This window comes from Anomaloglossus baeobatrachus, chromosome 8 (genome assembly GCF_048569485.1).
Source record: "Anomaloglossus baeobatrachus isolate aAnoBae1 chromosome 8, aAnoBae1.hap1, whole genome shotgun sequence".
Lineage (NCBI taxonomy): Eukaryota > Metazoa > Chordata > Amphibia > Anura > Aromobatidae > Anomaloglossus > Anomaloglossus baeobatrachus.
The window spans coordinates 239,846,922-239,863,220 of NC_134360.1; the positions used below are offsets into that span (position 1 = coordinate 239,846,922).

The window sequence follows — 16,299 nt, forward strand, 5'->3', positions numbered from 1 at the left end:
TGCGCACGTTCCCGCAGGGGGTTTGTCATTTCGTACCCCCGTACAAGCGGCCGTTAGATCCATGGGATCTGAACAGGGTTCTAGTTGCTCTCCAGAAGCCGCCTTTCGAGCCTCTGAAGGAAGTTTCCTTTTCTCGCCTGTCACGGAAGGTGGCGTTTCTCGTTGCGATCACATCGCTTCGGCGAGTGTCTGAGCTGGCAGCTCTGTCATCCAAGGCTCCCTTCCTGGTGTTTCACCAGGACAAGGTAGTGCTGCGCCTCATTCCGGAGTTTCTCCCTAAGGTCGTATCCTCGTTTCATCTTAATCAGGATATCTCCTTACCGTCCTTTTGCACTCATCCGGTTCACCGGTATGAGAATGATTTACGTTTGCTAGATCTGGTGAGAGCACTCAGTATCTACATTTCCCGCACGGCGCCCATACGCCGTTCCGATGCCCTTGTCGCTGGTACGCGCAAGAGGTTGCAGGCTTCTAAAGCCACCCTGGCTCGATGGATCAAAGAACCAATTCTTGAAGCCTACCGTTCTGCAGGGCTTCCGGTTCTTTCAGGGCTGAAAGCCCATTCAACCAGAGCCGTGGGTGCGTCCTAGGCGCTACGACACCAGGCTTCGGCTCAACAGGTGTGCCAGGCAGCTACCTGGTCGAGTCTGCACACTTTCACCAAACATTATCAGGTGCATACCTATGCTTCGGCGGATGCCAGCTTAGGTAGAAGAGTCCTGCAGGCGGCAGTGACATCCCCGTAGGGGAGGGCTGTTTTGCAGCTCTAACATGAGGTATCTCTTTACCCACCCAGGGACAGCTTTTGGACGTCCCAATCGTCTGGGTCTCCCAATAGAGCGCTGAAGAAGAAGGGAATTTTGTTACTTACCGTAAATTCCTTTTCTTCTAGCTCTTATTGGGAGACCCAGCACCCGCCCTGTTGTCCTTCGGGATTTCTTGGTTGTTTGCGGGTACACATGTTGTTCATGTTGAACGGTTTTTCAGTTCTCCGACGTTATTCGGAGTTAATTTGTTTAAACCAGTTATTGGCTTCCTCCTTCTTGCTTTGGCACTAAAACTGGAGAACCCGTGATACCACGGGGGGGTATAGCCAGAAGGGGAGGGGCCTTGCACTTTTTAGTGTAGTGCTTTGTGTGGCCTCCGGAGGGCAGTAGCTATTCCCAATCGTCTGGGTCTCCCAATAAGAGCTAGAAGAAAAGGAATTTACGGTAAGTAACAAAATTCCCTTCATCACCTATCTATTATATACGTGATCACTTACTGATCGGTGGTGATCTAACCGGTTGCTCAACTTCCACTCCATTCATTATGGGGGCTGCAGAAAAGTCAGGCACAGCAGTCCGCTGTGAAAACAGATGTCGAGCATGAGCACTGCGAAACCTTTCTATAAAGGGGTTAATAGTTATCCATTCTACCAGTTGGTGATGGGTGCGGGTCCAGTTGTCGGACCCCCACCAATCTGTAAATTGGCACCTAATCTGTGGATAGTAAAACTCCTAAGTCAGAAAGAGAGCAGCAAATCTTACTACTTATTATTGTAAATTTAAAGGAAGTTTCCACAAATAATTACAAGTCAAATTTTTCCTAAAACTAATGTATGGCCTTAAAGGGGTTTCCCATTGCCCCTCACTTCTGCATCAGAAGGAAGTGAGCGCTAATCAATGAGATCTGGGACATCCGTGTCCACGAAACGGCAATTAAAGGGGCAAGTCTTTCTATAGCTCACATAGAAGTGAATGGGAGCGATAGTAAAGCTGTCGTACAGCGAGCCGCACTGTTTCTATCAATTCTCCTGGCCGGACGCACTTTATTGCACAATTCTAACCCACCATTGCCATATTTAGATCTTCAAGATGTGGAACAAGGAGCTGTACGTGCGGGAGCAGCAGGACGCCTACGAGTTCTTCACCAGCCTCATAGATCAAATGGATGAATATCTGAAGGTACTCAACAATGTTCCCATGAACCCCCACAGCCGTACGGCCGCTGCTTTACATGTGCGGATTGTAGTGGAACCTTGCTTAACGAGAACAATCCGTTCTGGGACTGTGCTTGTTAATCAAGTTACTCATTCAGTAAAGCAAGATTTCCCATAGGAAATCATTGCAATGCCGACAATTCGTTCCACAACTTCTAAAATGTCCCATCCTGGTCCCCTATTCTATCATTCCACACAAGCACGCACAACCACACACAAACACACACACAAGCACACAAGCACGCATGCACACACACATATTATATGCTCACCTTGCCTTCCGTTCCATCGCCGGTCTGCTGGGACTTGCTGTTCTCTGGTACGGGGCCGGGCTGTGTAACACGTTACCATAACGACGAGGCAGGAACTTCACAGCCAGAGCGCTGACGTCAAAGGCAGAGCTGCTTGCCTCTGATTGGCCAGCGTGCTGCCTTTCATTAGTGGTGACAGGAAGTTCCTCCCTCGTCGCTATGGATGCAGATACACAGCATGGACTGGAGCGCAGCGGCGCACTACAGCACCCAGGAGGCCGGCGATGAAACGAAAGGTAAACATATTATGTTATATTATATGCTCACCTTACCTTCCGTTCCATCGCAGGCCTCCTGGGTCTTGTAGTTCGCCGCGAGGACGTCGCGATGTACCCGGGAACTACAAGAACCATGAGGCCGGCGGTGGAACGGAAGGTAAGGTGAGCATAATACTGTATGTGTGTGCGTGCGTGTGTGTTTGTGTGGACTGCAAGTGCAGGTCAGAGTGCCGTGGATGTACGGAACCGGAAGTGTGTGCAGTGAGAATTTCAGTCGTACAGCAAAGCTTTCTCATAAAGTGGGTTACAAATTTACAGAAAGCTTTGCTTGTTAAGCGAAATTCTCGTTAAGAGGGTTACTCGTTATGCGAGGTACCACTGTATATTATATAAATTATCTATATATATAATTGCCTTATTCTGTCTGTCTGTCTGTCTTGCTCCAAAATTGTGTCCTTACGGTGACACAAAACTGATTGGCCGCTGGGCTCGCCATGGCCCCGCCCCCCGCACGGATTGGCCGCTCGCCCAGGCTGCGCCCCCACACGGATTGGCCGGCCGCTCGCCCAGGCTCCGCCCCCCCACAGATTGGCCTCTCGCCCCGGCACCCTGCAGGCATTGGCAACTCGGCCACGCCCCGCCCCCTCACGCAATGCACGCTAGCTCTGGCCCCGCCCCCCCCATGCATTCCCCGAACCGACACGGTCACGGAGCCACAACTACCGGGTGAGTACTGTACCCCTGGGAGCCCACATCAGCGTACGCCGCCAAACCAGCCGACACATACCCTCGCATTGCTGGGGCTGGCCGGCGTATGCTGGTGTGGGCTCCCGTGCGAGCGGGGGACGAGATACGCTGGTAACCATGGTAGCATAGTTACCAGCGCATCAAGGTCCTGCAGCGGCTGAAAATACACACACGCACACACATAACAGCACACACACACACACACACATCAGATCACACTCACTCTCACACACACCTCACACACACATCACATCGCATCCACACATCAAGGTCCTGCAGCGGCGGAACATACACACATAACAGCACACACATACACACACACACATACACACACATCAGATCACACTCACTCTCACACACACATCACACACACACATCACACACACATCACACACACATCACACACACATCACACACACATCACACACACATCACACACACATCACACACACATCACACACACATCACACACACATCACACACACATCACACACACATCACACACACATCACATCGCATCCACATACAACATCCTGGGATATCGCTTGCTTCTCGGCGGCGATACTGTGCTGTGAGCTTCCAGGACCTGCCGGAGGATCACATGGCCAGAAGCATGTGGTATCTCCGGATGTTGTGAGTATGAGCACGTATGTGCAATATCGTCAATGTGTGTGTGTGTGCGTGAGTGTATGCGATCGGGTGTGTGTGAGTGTATGCGATCGGGTGTGTGTGAGTGTATGCGATCGGGTGTGTGTGAGTGTATGCGATCGGATATGTGAGTGTCGGCAGAGGAGCACGGCGTGCTGGAGGAGGCTGGGAGGAGAGAGGCTGATCCTGGGGAAGGCTGGGATGGGGAGGCTGAGAGAAGAGAGGTTGATGCTGGGGGAGGCTGAGGCTGGGGTAGGCTGGGAGGAGAGAGGCTGATGCTGGGAGGAGACAGGCTGATGCTAGGGAAGGCTGAGGCTGGGGTAGGCTGGGAGGAGAGAGGCTGATGCTGGGAGGAGAGAGGCTGATGCTGGGGGAGGCTGAGGCTGGGGTAGGCTGGGAGGAGAGAGGCTGATGCTGGGAGGAGAGAGGCTGATGCTGGGGGAGGCTGAGGCTGGGGTAGGCTGGGAGGAGAGAGGCTGATGCTGGGAAGAGAGAGGCTGATGCTGGGGGAGGCTGAGGCTGGGGTAGGCTGGGAGGAGAGAGGCTGATGCTGGGGACAGAAAAGGCTGATGCTGGTAGGAGAGAGGCTGATGCTGGTAGGAGAGAGGCTGATGCTGGTAGGAGAGAGGCTGATGCTGGGATGAGAGAGGCTGATGCTGGGATGAGAGAGGCTGATGCTGGGATGAGAGAGGCTGATGCTGGGGACAGAGAGGCTGATGCTGGGGACAGAGAGGCTGATGCTGGGGACAGAGAGGCTGATGCTGCGGGCAGAGAGGCTGATGCTGCGGGTAGAGAGGCTGATGCTGGTGCAGCATGGGGGATGGAGCACGATGGGGGGTGCGCAGCATGGGGGATGGAGCACGTTTGGGAGTGCGCAGCATGGCGGATGGAGCACGTTTGGGAGTGCGCAGCATGGCGGATGGAGGCACGTTTGGGAGTGCGCAGCATGGTGGATGGAGCACGTTTGGGAGTGCGCAGCATGGCGGATGGAGCACGTTTGGGAGTGCGCAGTATGGCGGATGGAGAACGTTTGGAAGTGCGCAGCATGGCGGATGGAGCACGTTTGGGAGTGCGCAGCATGGCGGATGGAGCACGTTTGGGAGTGCGCAGCATGGCGGATGGAGCACGTTTGGGAGTGCGCAGCATGGCGGATGGAGCACGTTTGGGAGTGCGCAGCATGGCGGATGGAGCACGTTTGGGAGTGCGCAGCATGGCGGATGGAGCACGTTTGGGAGTGCGCAGCATGGCGGATGGAGCACGTTTGGGAGTGCGCAGCATGGCGGATGGAGCACGTTTGGGAGTGCGCAGCATGGCGGATGGAGCACGTTTGGGAGTGCGCAGCATGGCGGATGGAGCACGTTTGGGAGTGCGCAGCATGGCGGATGGAGCACGTTTGGGAGTGCGCAGCATGGCGGATGGAGCACGTTTGGGAGTGCGCAGCATGGCGGATGGAGCACGTTTGGGAGTGCGCAGCATGGCGGATGGAGCACGTTTGGGAGTGCGCAGCATGGCGGATGGAGCACGTTTGGGAGTGCGCAGCATGGCGGATGGAGCACGTTTGGGAGTGCGCAGCATGGCGGATGGAGCACGTTTGGGAGTGCGCAGCATGGCGGATGGAGCACGTTTGGGAGTGCGCAGCATGGCGGATGGAGCACGTTTGGGAGTGCGCAGCATGGCGGATGGAGTACGTTGGGGAGTGCGCAGCATGGGGGATGCAGCATGATGGGGAGTGCGGAGTATGGCGGATGGAGTACGTTTGGGAGTGCGCAGCATGGCGGATGGACCACGTTTGGGAGTGCGCAGCATGGCGGATGGAGCACGTTTGGGAGTGCGCAGCATAGGGGATGGAGCACGTCTGGGAGTGTGCAGCATGGCGGATGGAGCACGTTTGGGAGTGCGCAGCATGGCGGATGGAGCACGTTTGGGAGTACGCAGCATGGCGGATGGAGCACGTTTGGGAGTGCGCAGCATGGCGGATGGAGCACGTTTGGGAGTGCGCAGCATGGTGGATGGAGCACGTTTGGGAGTGCGCAGCATGGCGGATGGAGCACGTTTGGGAGTGCGCAGCATGGCGGATGGAGCACGTTTGGGAGTGCGCAGCATGGGAGATGGAGCACGATGGGGGGTGCGCAGCATAGGGGATGGAGCACGATGGGGAGTGCGCTGCATGGGGGATGGAGCACGATGGGGAGTGCGGAGTATGGCGGATGGAGCACGTTTGGGAGTGCGCAGCATAGCGGATGGAGCACGTTTGGGAGTGCGCAGCATGGCGGATGGAGCACGTTTGGGAGTGCGCAGCATGGCGGATGGAGCACGTTTGGGAGTGCGCAGCATGGCGGATGGAGCACGTTTGGGAGTGCACAGAATGGGAGATGGAGCACGATGGGGGGTGTGCAGCATAGGGGATGGAGCACGATGGGGAGTGCGCTGCATGGGGGATGGAGCACGATGGGGGGTGCGCTGCATGGGGGATGGAGCACGATGGGAAGTGCACACCTCCCCCCAACACACACACACGCACGCACGCGCGCACTGCACAACACACCACACACACACTGGGAACCACAAACAACTGCCCTACACAGACACCCACACACACAGACAACGCTGCACACACACAACACCCAACACACAAACACCGCGGCACACACAAATATACGCACATACCGCACCACACACACATTGCACAAAACATACCTCCCCCCAAAACTCATCACACACACACAAACCGCTCAACACACACACACACAACGCTACAGACACACAGCGCTCCACAAACAACGCAACACACATACAACACCGCTCTCACCCCCCGTCACACCCAGACAACACCCAGAACATGTACAGTCCCTACACAAACACTTGGTAACTACACACAACATCATCTATATATATATATAACAAAAATCATACATGAACTACACAATATGTAAATTCTAGAATACCCGATGCGTAGAATCGGGCCACCTTCTAGTATATATATATATATATATATATATATATATATATATATATATATATATATATATATATATATATATATATATATATATATATATATATATATTTGCCTTATTCTGTCTGTCTGTCTCTGTCTTGCTCCAAAATTGTGTCCTTACGGTGACAAACAACGGATTGGCCGCTCGCCTCGCCTCGGCTCCGCCCCCCGCACGGATTGGCCGCTCGCCCAGGCTCCGCCCCCCACACGGATTGGCCTCTCGCCCCGGCCCCCTGCACGCATTGGCAACTCGGCCACACCCCACCCCCCTCACGCATTGCACGCTCGCTCTGGCCCCGCCCCCCACACGCATTCCCCGAACCGATACAGAGACCCGACTCACAGGTGAGAACAGACACACACACACACACACACACACACACATCAGATCACACTCACTCTCACACACACCTCACATGCACATCAGATCGCATCCACATACAACATCCCGTGATATCGCTTGCTTCTCGGCGGCGATACTGTGCAGTGACCTTCCAGGACCTGCCGGAGGATCACATGGCCGGAAGCATGTGGTATCTCCGGATGTTGTGATTGTGTTAGCGCGTATGTGCGATATCGTCTGAGTGTGTGTGTGTGTGTGTGTGTGTGTGTGTACGATCGGATCTGTGAGTGTCGGCAGAGGAGCACGGCGTGCAGCACAGCTGCTGGGACCGCCCACCAGTGGGCACAGGGAGAAGTGGGGTTTGTGTGTGTGTGTGTGTGTATGCGATCAGATGTGTGCGTGTATACTGTCTAATGTGTGACTGTGGAGCACGATCGGGAGTGCGCAGCATGGGGGATGGAGCACGATGGGGAATGCGCAGCATGGGGAATGGAGCACGATGGGGGGTGCGCAGCATGGGGGATGGAGCACGATGGGGAATGCGCAGCATGGGGAATGGAGCACGATGGGGGGTGCGCAGCATGGGGGATGGAGCACGATGGGGGGTGCGCAGCATGGGGGATGGAGCACGATGGGGGGTGTGCAGCGTGGGGGATGGAGCACGATGGGGGGTGCGCAGCGTGGGGGATGGAGCGCGATGGGGGGTGCGCAGCATGGGGAATGGAGCACGATGGGGGGTGCGCAGCATGGGGAATGGAGCACGATGGGGGGTGCGCAGCATGGGGGATGGAGCACGATGGGGGGTGCGCAGCATGGGGGATGGAGCACGATGGGGGGTGCGCAGCGTGGGGGATGGAGCACGATGGGGGGTGCGCAGCGTGGGGGATGGAGCGCGATGGGGGGTGCGCAGCGTGGGGGATGGAGCGCGATGGGGGGTGCGCAGCGTGGGGAATGGAGCACAATGGGGGGGTGCGCAGCGTGGGGGATGGAGCACGATGGGGGCTGCGCAGCGTGGGGGATGGAGCACGATGGGGGGTGCACACCTCCCCCTAAAACACACACTGCCACACACGCACTGCACAACACACCACACACACACACACTGGGAACCACAAACACTGCCCTACACAGACACCCACACACACAGACAACGCTGCACACACACAACACCCAACACACAAACACCGCGGCACACACAAATATACACACATACCGCACAACACACACATTGCACAAAACATACCTCCCCCCAAAACACACACACACACACACCCCACACCCACACAAATAGCACAACACACGCACACAACGCTACAGACACACAGCGCTCCACAAATAACGCAACACACAAACACCGCTCTCACCCCCCGCCACACCCAGACAACACCGAAAACATGTACAGCGCCTACGTTCCGGGAGTGTGCTCTTAAACGAAGCTACTCTTATATCAAAGCAAATTTTCCCATAGGAAATAACTGAAATGCAGACAATTCGTTCCACAACCCAAAAATATTTACTGTATTTATACAAACTTGTTACAGTAATACAAAATGTATTCATATAAAATTATTACAGTATGCTACAAAGTTACTCTTAAACCAAGGTTCCAGTGTGTGTGTATGCGCGTGCGTGTGTGTATGCGTGTGTGTATGCGTGTGTGTATGCGCGTGTGTATGCGTGTGTATGCGTGTATGCGTGTGTGTGTGTATGCGTGTATGCGTGTGTGTGTATGCGTGTATGCGTGTGTGTGTATGCGTGTGTGTGTATGCGTGTGTGTGTATGCGTGTGTGTATGCGTGTGTGTGTATGCGTGTGTGTGTATGCGTGTGTGTATGCGTGTGTGTGTATGCGTGTGTGTATGCGTGTGTGTGTATGCGTGTGTGTGTATGCGTGTGTGTATGTGCGTGTGTATGTGTGTGTATGCGTGCGTGTGCGTGTGTATGCGCGTGTGTGTATCCGCGTGTGTATGCGCGTGTGTGTATGCGCGTGTGTGTATGCGCGTGTGTATGCGTGTGTGTGTATGCGTGTGTATGTGTGTATGCGCGTGTGTATGCGCGTGTATGCGCGCGTGTATGTGTGCGTGTGTATGCGTCTATGTGTGTATGCGTGTATGTATGTGTGTGTGTGCGTATGCGTGTGTATGCATGCATGCGTGTATGTATGTGTGTGTGTGCGTATGCGTGTGTGTGTGCGTATGTGTGTATGCGTGTGTGTATGCGTGTGTGTATGCGTGTGTGTATGCGTGTGTGTATGCGTGTGTGTATGCGTGTGTGTATGCGTGTGTGTATGCGTGTGTGTATGCGTGCGTGTATGCGTGCGTGTGTATGCGTGTGTGTGTATGCGTGTGTGTGTGTGTGTATGCGTGTGTGTGTGTGTATGCGTGTGTGTATGCGTGTGTGTATGCATGCGTGTGTGTATGCATGCGTGTGTGTGTATGTTTGCGTGTGTGTGTATGTATGTGTGTGTGTATGCGTGTGTGTATGCGTGTGTGCATGCGTGTGTATGCGTGTGTGTATGCGTGTGTGCGTGTGTGTGTGCGTGTGTGTGTATGCGTGTGTGTGTGTGTGCGCGTGTGTATGCGTGTGTGCGTGTATGCGTGTCTGTGTATGCGTGTGTATGCGTGCATGTATGCGTGTGTGTGTATGCGTGTGTATGCGTGTGCGCGTGTGTATGCGTGTGCGCGTGTGTATGCGTGTGTATGCATGTGTGTGTATGCGTGTGTATGCATGTGTGCGTGTTTGTATGCGTGTGTATGCATGTGTGTGTATGTGTCTGCGTGTGTGTCTGCGTGTGTGTGTGCGTGTGTGTGTGTGTATGTGTATGTGTGTGTGTGTGTGCATGCGTGTATGCGTGTGCGTATGCGTGTGTGTGTCTGCGTGTGTGTGTCTGCGTGTGTGTGTCTGCGTGTGTGTCTGCGTGTGTGTGTGTCTGCGTGTGTGTGTCTGCGTGTGTGTTTCTTTGTCGCTCTATTGGGAGACCCAGACAATTGGGTGTATAGGCTATGCCTCCGGAGGCCGCACAAAGTATTACACTCAAAAGTGTTAAGCCCCTCCCCTTCTGCCTATACACTCCCGTGCTCCCACGGGCTCCTCAGTTTTTTGCTTTGTGCGAAGGAGGCAGACATGCAAGCACAGCTCCACAGATTAGTCAGCAGCAGCTGCTGACCATGTCGGATGGAAGAAAAGTGGGCTCATATAGAGCCCCCAGCATGCTCCCTTCTCACCCCACTTTTGTCGGCGGTGTTGTTAAGGTTGAGGTATCCATTGCGGGTACGGAGGCTGGAGCCCACATGCTGTTTTCCTTCCCCATCCCCCTCAGGGCTCTGGGTGAAGTGGGATCCTATCGGTCTCCAGGCACAGGAGACCGTGCTTCATCCACATCTCCTGTGGAGCCTGCTGGATAGGAGCCGGGTACCGTTCAGGGACATGGCCCTGCTACTGTAAGGTACTCTGTATCCCTGTAGGGTCCGCGCACAGCAACACTGCAGCTTTGCTGGGTGTGCTAGTACGCCGGGGACCGCGGCGCTGACAGGGTTTAATGTGCCATTACACACTCAGCGTTGCTGAGTGTGTTTATGTATAGGGACCGCCGCGCTATCCGCCGCTGCCACAGAACACTGTGGCGCGGCTGGGACTTGTAGTGCGCCGGGGACTTCCGCGCTGGCCGCGCTTATACGGCGGCAGCGCTTATTACTACAGTCCCCGGCTTGACTTGCGGCCTGGTCTCCTTTTCCTCCCGCCCTCACCCCTGACAGGCAAAGGAAGGGCGGGACGCTGCACAGAACGAGCAGCACGGAGGGCTGGAGCATGCTTTGCATACTCCACCCCTCTCACTGGGCACAGTGCAGGCACCAGTTCCCGCACTTTCTAGGCCACGCCCACGACTCCCCTCTCTCCTCAGGACGCCGGCAGCCATTCCTGTCAGCTCCTTAGACGCAGCAGAGGGGGACAAAGTCTGAGGGACCCAGGCAGGGACTTCGGTGGCCTCACAACCGCTTTTAAGCGGGTGGTAAACAGCACCTGTGGTGCTAGCCCCATTTGTGCAGTAGTGTAACTATACAATTTACACTGTATGGTGCACAGTTGATTCTGGCTATATACCCTATTGTGTTGCTTAGGGAAGATATAGCATGGCGCCCACAAAAGGCAGGGGTGCCAAAACACAGGCTTATTATGCTGCCTGCGCCGCATGTACGACCGGCAGGTTCCACTGACCCTCATTGTGTACAGTGCTCGGGCCCTGTGTCACTTGCTCAGCCAGAGCCTCTGCTAAGAGGGGCCCAGAACGAGCCACCTGCTGACAATGTCCAGGTGACGGGGACAGAGTTTGCAAAACTCTCTGAGACTATGGCTAAGATACTAGAAGCCTTGCAGTCCAGGCCGATATCTCAGCACAGGGACTCTGTTGAATCTTTGTTCCCTGGCCCCCCTCAGTTGGACCAACAAGGTCCTCCCGGGGTATCTCATAGATCCCAGGCTGAGGGTTCTGACACAGACCCCAGCCCCAGACCGGCTAAGCGAGCTCGCTTAGATTTTCCCTCAACATCATCATATTGTTCAGGGTCTCAGCGAGGGGAATCTCGGATTGATGAAGCGGAAACAGTTGATCAGGATTCTGATCCTGAGAGCGCTCTCAATCTTAATACTCCAGACGGGGACGCCATAGTGAACGATCTTATTGCGTCCATCAATCAAATGCTGGATATTTCTCCCTCAGCTCCTCCGGCAGAGGAGGCGGCTTCTCAACAGGAGAAATTCCGTTTCAGGTTCCCCAAGCGTACACAGAGTATGTTTTCTGGACCACTCTGATTTCAGAGAGGCAGTCCAGAATCACCATGCTTGTCCGGATAAGCGTTTTTCTAAGCGTCTTAAGGATACACGTTATCCTTTTCCACCTGACGTGATTAAAAGTTGGACTCAGTGTCCCAAAGTGGATCCTCCAATCTCCAGACAGTGGAAGATGGGGCTTCACTCAAAGATGCCACTGACAGGCAGATGGAGCTCTGGTTGAAATCCATCTATGAAGCTATAGGCGCTTCTTTTGCCCCAGCATTCGCAGCTGTATTGGCGCTGCAAGCTATCTCAGCAGGTCAAGCGCAAATTGAAGCAGCCACACGCACGTCCGCACCACAAGTGGCGTCCATTACCACTCAGACCTCGGCTTGGCGTCTTACGCTATTAATGCTGTCCTGGACTCTGCGAGCCGGACGGCGGTTGCAGCCGACAATTCGGTGGTACTCCGCAGGGCCTTGTGGCTACGGGAATGGAAAGCAGATTCTGCTTCCAAAAAGCGTTACAGGATAGAGTTCAGCTCTCGTCCTCCGGCTCGATTCTTCAAAACTTCTCCGCCTCCCGAGCGAGCCGATGCTCTTTTGCAGGCGGTAGGCACTCTAAAGGCGGAAGGAGTGGTGGTCCCTGTGCCGATTCAGCAACAGGGTCACGGTTTTTACTCCAACCTGTTTGTGGTTCCAAAGAAGGACGGGTCTTTCCGTCCTGTCCTGAACCTGAAACTACTCAACAAACACGTGAAGACCAGGCGGTTCCGGATGGAATCCCTCCGCTCCGTCATCGCCTCAATGTCCCAAGGAGATTTCCTCGCATCGATCGATATCAAAGATGCTTATCTCCACGTACCGATTGCTGCAGAGCATCAGCGCTTCCTGCGCTTTGCAGTAGGACACGAGCACCTGCAGTTCGTGGCACTGCCGTTCGGCCTGGCGACAGCCCCACGGGTCTTCACCAAGGTCATGGCTTCAATAGTAGCGGTACTCCACTCTCGGGGTCACTCAGTGATTCCTTACTTGGACGATCTGCTGGTCAAGGCACCCTCTCAAGAGGCATGCCAACACAGCCTCAACGCTACTCTAGAAACTCTCCAGAGTTTCGGGTGGATTATCAATTTTCCAAAGTCAAATCTGACACCGGCCCAATCGCTAACATATCTTGGCATGGAGTTTCATACTCTAGCAGCGATAGTGAAGCTCCCGCTGACCAAACAGCGTTCACTACAGACAGGAGTGCAATCTCTCCTGCAGGGCCAGTCGCACTCCCTGAGGCGCCTCATGCACTTCCTAGGGAAGATGGTAGCGGCAATGGAGGCAGTTCCTTTTGCGCAGTTTCATCTGCGTCCTCTTCAATGGGACATCCTACGCAAATGGGACAGGAATCCGACGTCTCTCGACAGAAACGTCTCTCTTTCTCAAGCAACCAAAGTTTCTCTTCGGTGGTGGCTTCTTCCCACTTCACTATCGAAGAGGAAATCCTTTCTACCTACATCCTGGGCAGTGGTCATGACGGACGCGAGTCTGTCAGGGTGGGGAGCAGTTTTCTTTTTCGCTCCTAATTGGGAGACCCAGACAATTGGGTGTATAGCTATTGCCTCTGGAGGCCACACAAAGTATTACACTTAAAAGTGTAAGGCCCCTCCCCTTCTGGCTATACACCCCCAGTGGGATCACTGGCTCACCAGTTTTGTGCTTTGTGCGAAGGAGGCAACACATCCACGCATAGCTCCACTTTTTAGTCAGCAGCAGCTGCTGACTATGTCGGATGGAAGAAAAGAGGACACATATAGTGTCCCCAGCATGCTCCCTTCTCACCCCACTGTATGTCGGAGGTGTTTGTAAGGTTGAGGTACCCATTGCGGGTACGGCGGCAGGAGCCCACATGCTGATTCCTTCCCCATCCCTTTTTACAGGGCTCTGGGTGAAGTGGGATTTACCGGTCTCCAGGCACTGAGACCGTGCTCCATCTACAGCCCCTGGAGAAGATTCTGGATGGAGCGGAGTACATCAGGGACATGGCCCTGCTTCCTCAAGGTACTCTGTGTCCCCGTGCATTTGGCGCTCACACCGCAGCATGCTGGGTGTTGTAGTGCGCCGGGGGACATCAGCGCTGCGGCGCCTGTGCCATGGCCTCATTCAGCTTCGCTGAAGCAGGCTCACTTATGGGAATTGGTCGCGCCGGCCGCTGGGACTGCGGCGCGGCTGGCACTTGTAGTGCGCCGGGGACTTCAGCGCGGCCTGCGCTTTTACGGCGGCCGCGCTGATAACTAGAGTCCCCGGCTTTTGCGGCCTGCTTCCGTTCGTTCCCGCCCCCAGACCTGCCAGTCAGGAGAGGGGCGGGACGCTGGCCACTTCTAGGCATCGGTCGCGCCGGCCGCTGGGACTGCGGCGCGGCTGGCACTTGTGGTGCGCCGGGGACTTCAGCGCGGCCCGCGCTTTTACGGCGGCCGCGCTGATAACTAGAGTCCCCGGCTTTTGCGGCCTGCTTCCGTTCGTTCCCGCCCCCAGACCTGCCAGTCAGGAGAGGGGCGGGACGCTGGCCACTTCTAGGAATAGGTCGCGCCGGCCGCTGGGACTGCGGCGCGGCTGGCACTTGTGGTGCGCCGGGGACTTCAGCGCGGCCCGCGCTTTTACGGCGGCCGCGCTGTTAACTCGAGTCCCCGGCTTCTGGGCCTAGTCTCCCTTCGTTACCGCCCACAGCCCTGACAGTCAGGGTAGGGGCGTGACGCTGCATAGCACAGCAGCGCTGAGAGCTGGAGTATGTTTTGCATACTCCACCCCTCTCACTGTGTGCACTGTGAATCCGGATTCCCGCACTTTCTCAGGCACGCCCACGGCTTCCTTCTCTACAAGGACGCCGGCAGCCATTAGTGTCAGTTTCTGTACGAACAGAGACAAGTGTGGAAGACCCTGGCATTCTGATAGTCACACAATCGCTGCAACAGGCGTTAAGCAGCACCTGTGGTGCTGACCCCACTAGTGCAGAAGTGCACTTATAGATATGCTTGTACTATATACATTGCACTGTTTGGTCGCACGTTGTATATACCCTCCTGGATTATGCGGAGGAGTTATCAGCATATTCTCTGTGTAAAACAAAGGTGCAGAACCACATGTTTTTCTATACAGCTGGTACAGCATGTACGGCTATACGGCCGGCAGGTTACATAGACTCCCATTGTATGCACTAATGGCCAGGGGATGAGGACGGTGTCTGCAGTATTTACTGACAGTTTTTCTGAGACTATGGCTATGATACTAGAAGCCTAGCAGTCCGGACATGTCTCTCACAATATGGGCACTGTTGACTCATTGATCCATGGCCCCCCTCAGTGTGAACAACTAACAGCTCCGGGAATGTCACACGCATCCCAGAGTCACGGCTCTGCACGGACGTCAGTCCCAGACAGCCTAAGCGGGCTCACTATGAGCGGCCTCGGTTTCATCAGGGTCCTAGCAGAAGGACTCGCTGTGTAATGAGGCGGAAGTAGCGGCTCAGGATTCTGATCCTGAGACCGCTCTCAATCTGGATACACCTGATCGTGACGCCATAGTAAATAATCTTATAGCGTCCATCTATAGAATGTGGGTTATTTCTCACAGCTCCTCCAGTGGAGGAGTCTGCTTCGCGTATTTTTCTGGACCACTCTGCCTTCAGAGAGGCAGTCCAGGAACACCACGCTTATCCAGATATGCGCTTCTCCAAACGGCTTAGGATACACGTTATCCCTGTCCTCTGACTTGGTCAGGGACTGGACCCAGTGTCTCAAGCGGCATCCTCCAATCTCCAGGCTTGTAGCTAGATCCATAGTTGCAGTGGGAGATGGAACTGCTGTTGGCTCCGGCATTCTCTCCCTTGGGGCACTCCAAGCTATTTCAGCTTGTCTTACACAGATTGACACGGTTACACGTACATCTGTGCCGCAGGTGGCATCCTTAACCTCTCAAATGTCTGCATTTGCTTCTTATGCGATTCAGATTGTCCTGGACTCTGCGAACCGTGCGGCGGTAGCCTCCGCTACTCCGTGTTTTTAAGCAGAGCCTGGTCTGCTCGTTAAGTGAATGGAAGGCAGATTCTGCTTCCAAAAAAGGTTGCCTACCAGTTGCCTTTTTCTGCTGACCGACTGTTTCGTGAATGTAACCATTAAACAGTCCAGGGGTAAGGATTCATCCTTTCCTCAGCCCGGACACAACAAACCCCAACAGAGCAAGAGGCAGTCGGGGTTTTCGGCCTTTTCGAGGCTCGGGCAGGTCCCATTTTTCCTCGTCCA

At 54.8% G+C, this 16,299-nt stretch overlaps 1 protein-coding gene across 3 annotated transcripts in view; it reads left to right on the plus strand.

Annotated features, from left to right (window-relative positions):
- The window catches only part of USP24 (ubiquitin specific peptidase 24), a 229,752-nt gene that overhangs the window by 127,803 nt on the left and 85,650 nt on the right, over positions 1-16,299 (plus strand). For all 3 annotated transcript variants that reach the window (XM_075320429.1, XM_075320432.1, XM_075320431.1), the window contains exon 44: positions 1,848-1,946. In XM_075320429.1, the coding sequence (XP_075176544.1) occupies positions 1,848-1,946 (99 nt within the window). The remainder of the gene's footprint in view (positions 1-1,847; positions 1,947-16,299) is intronic.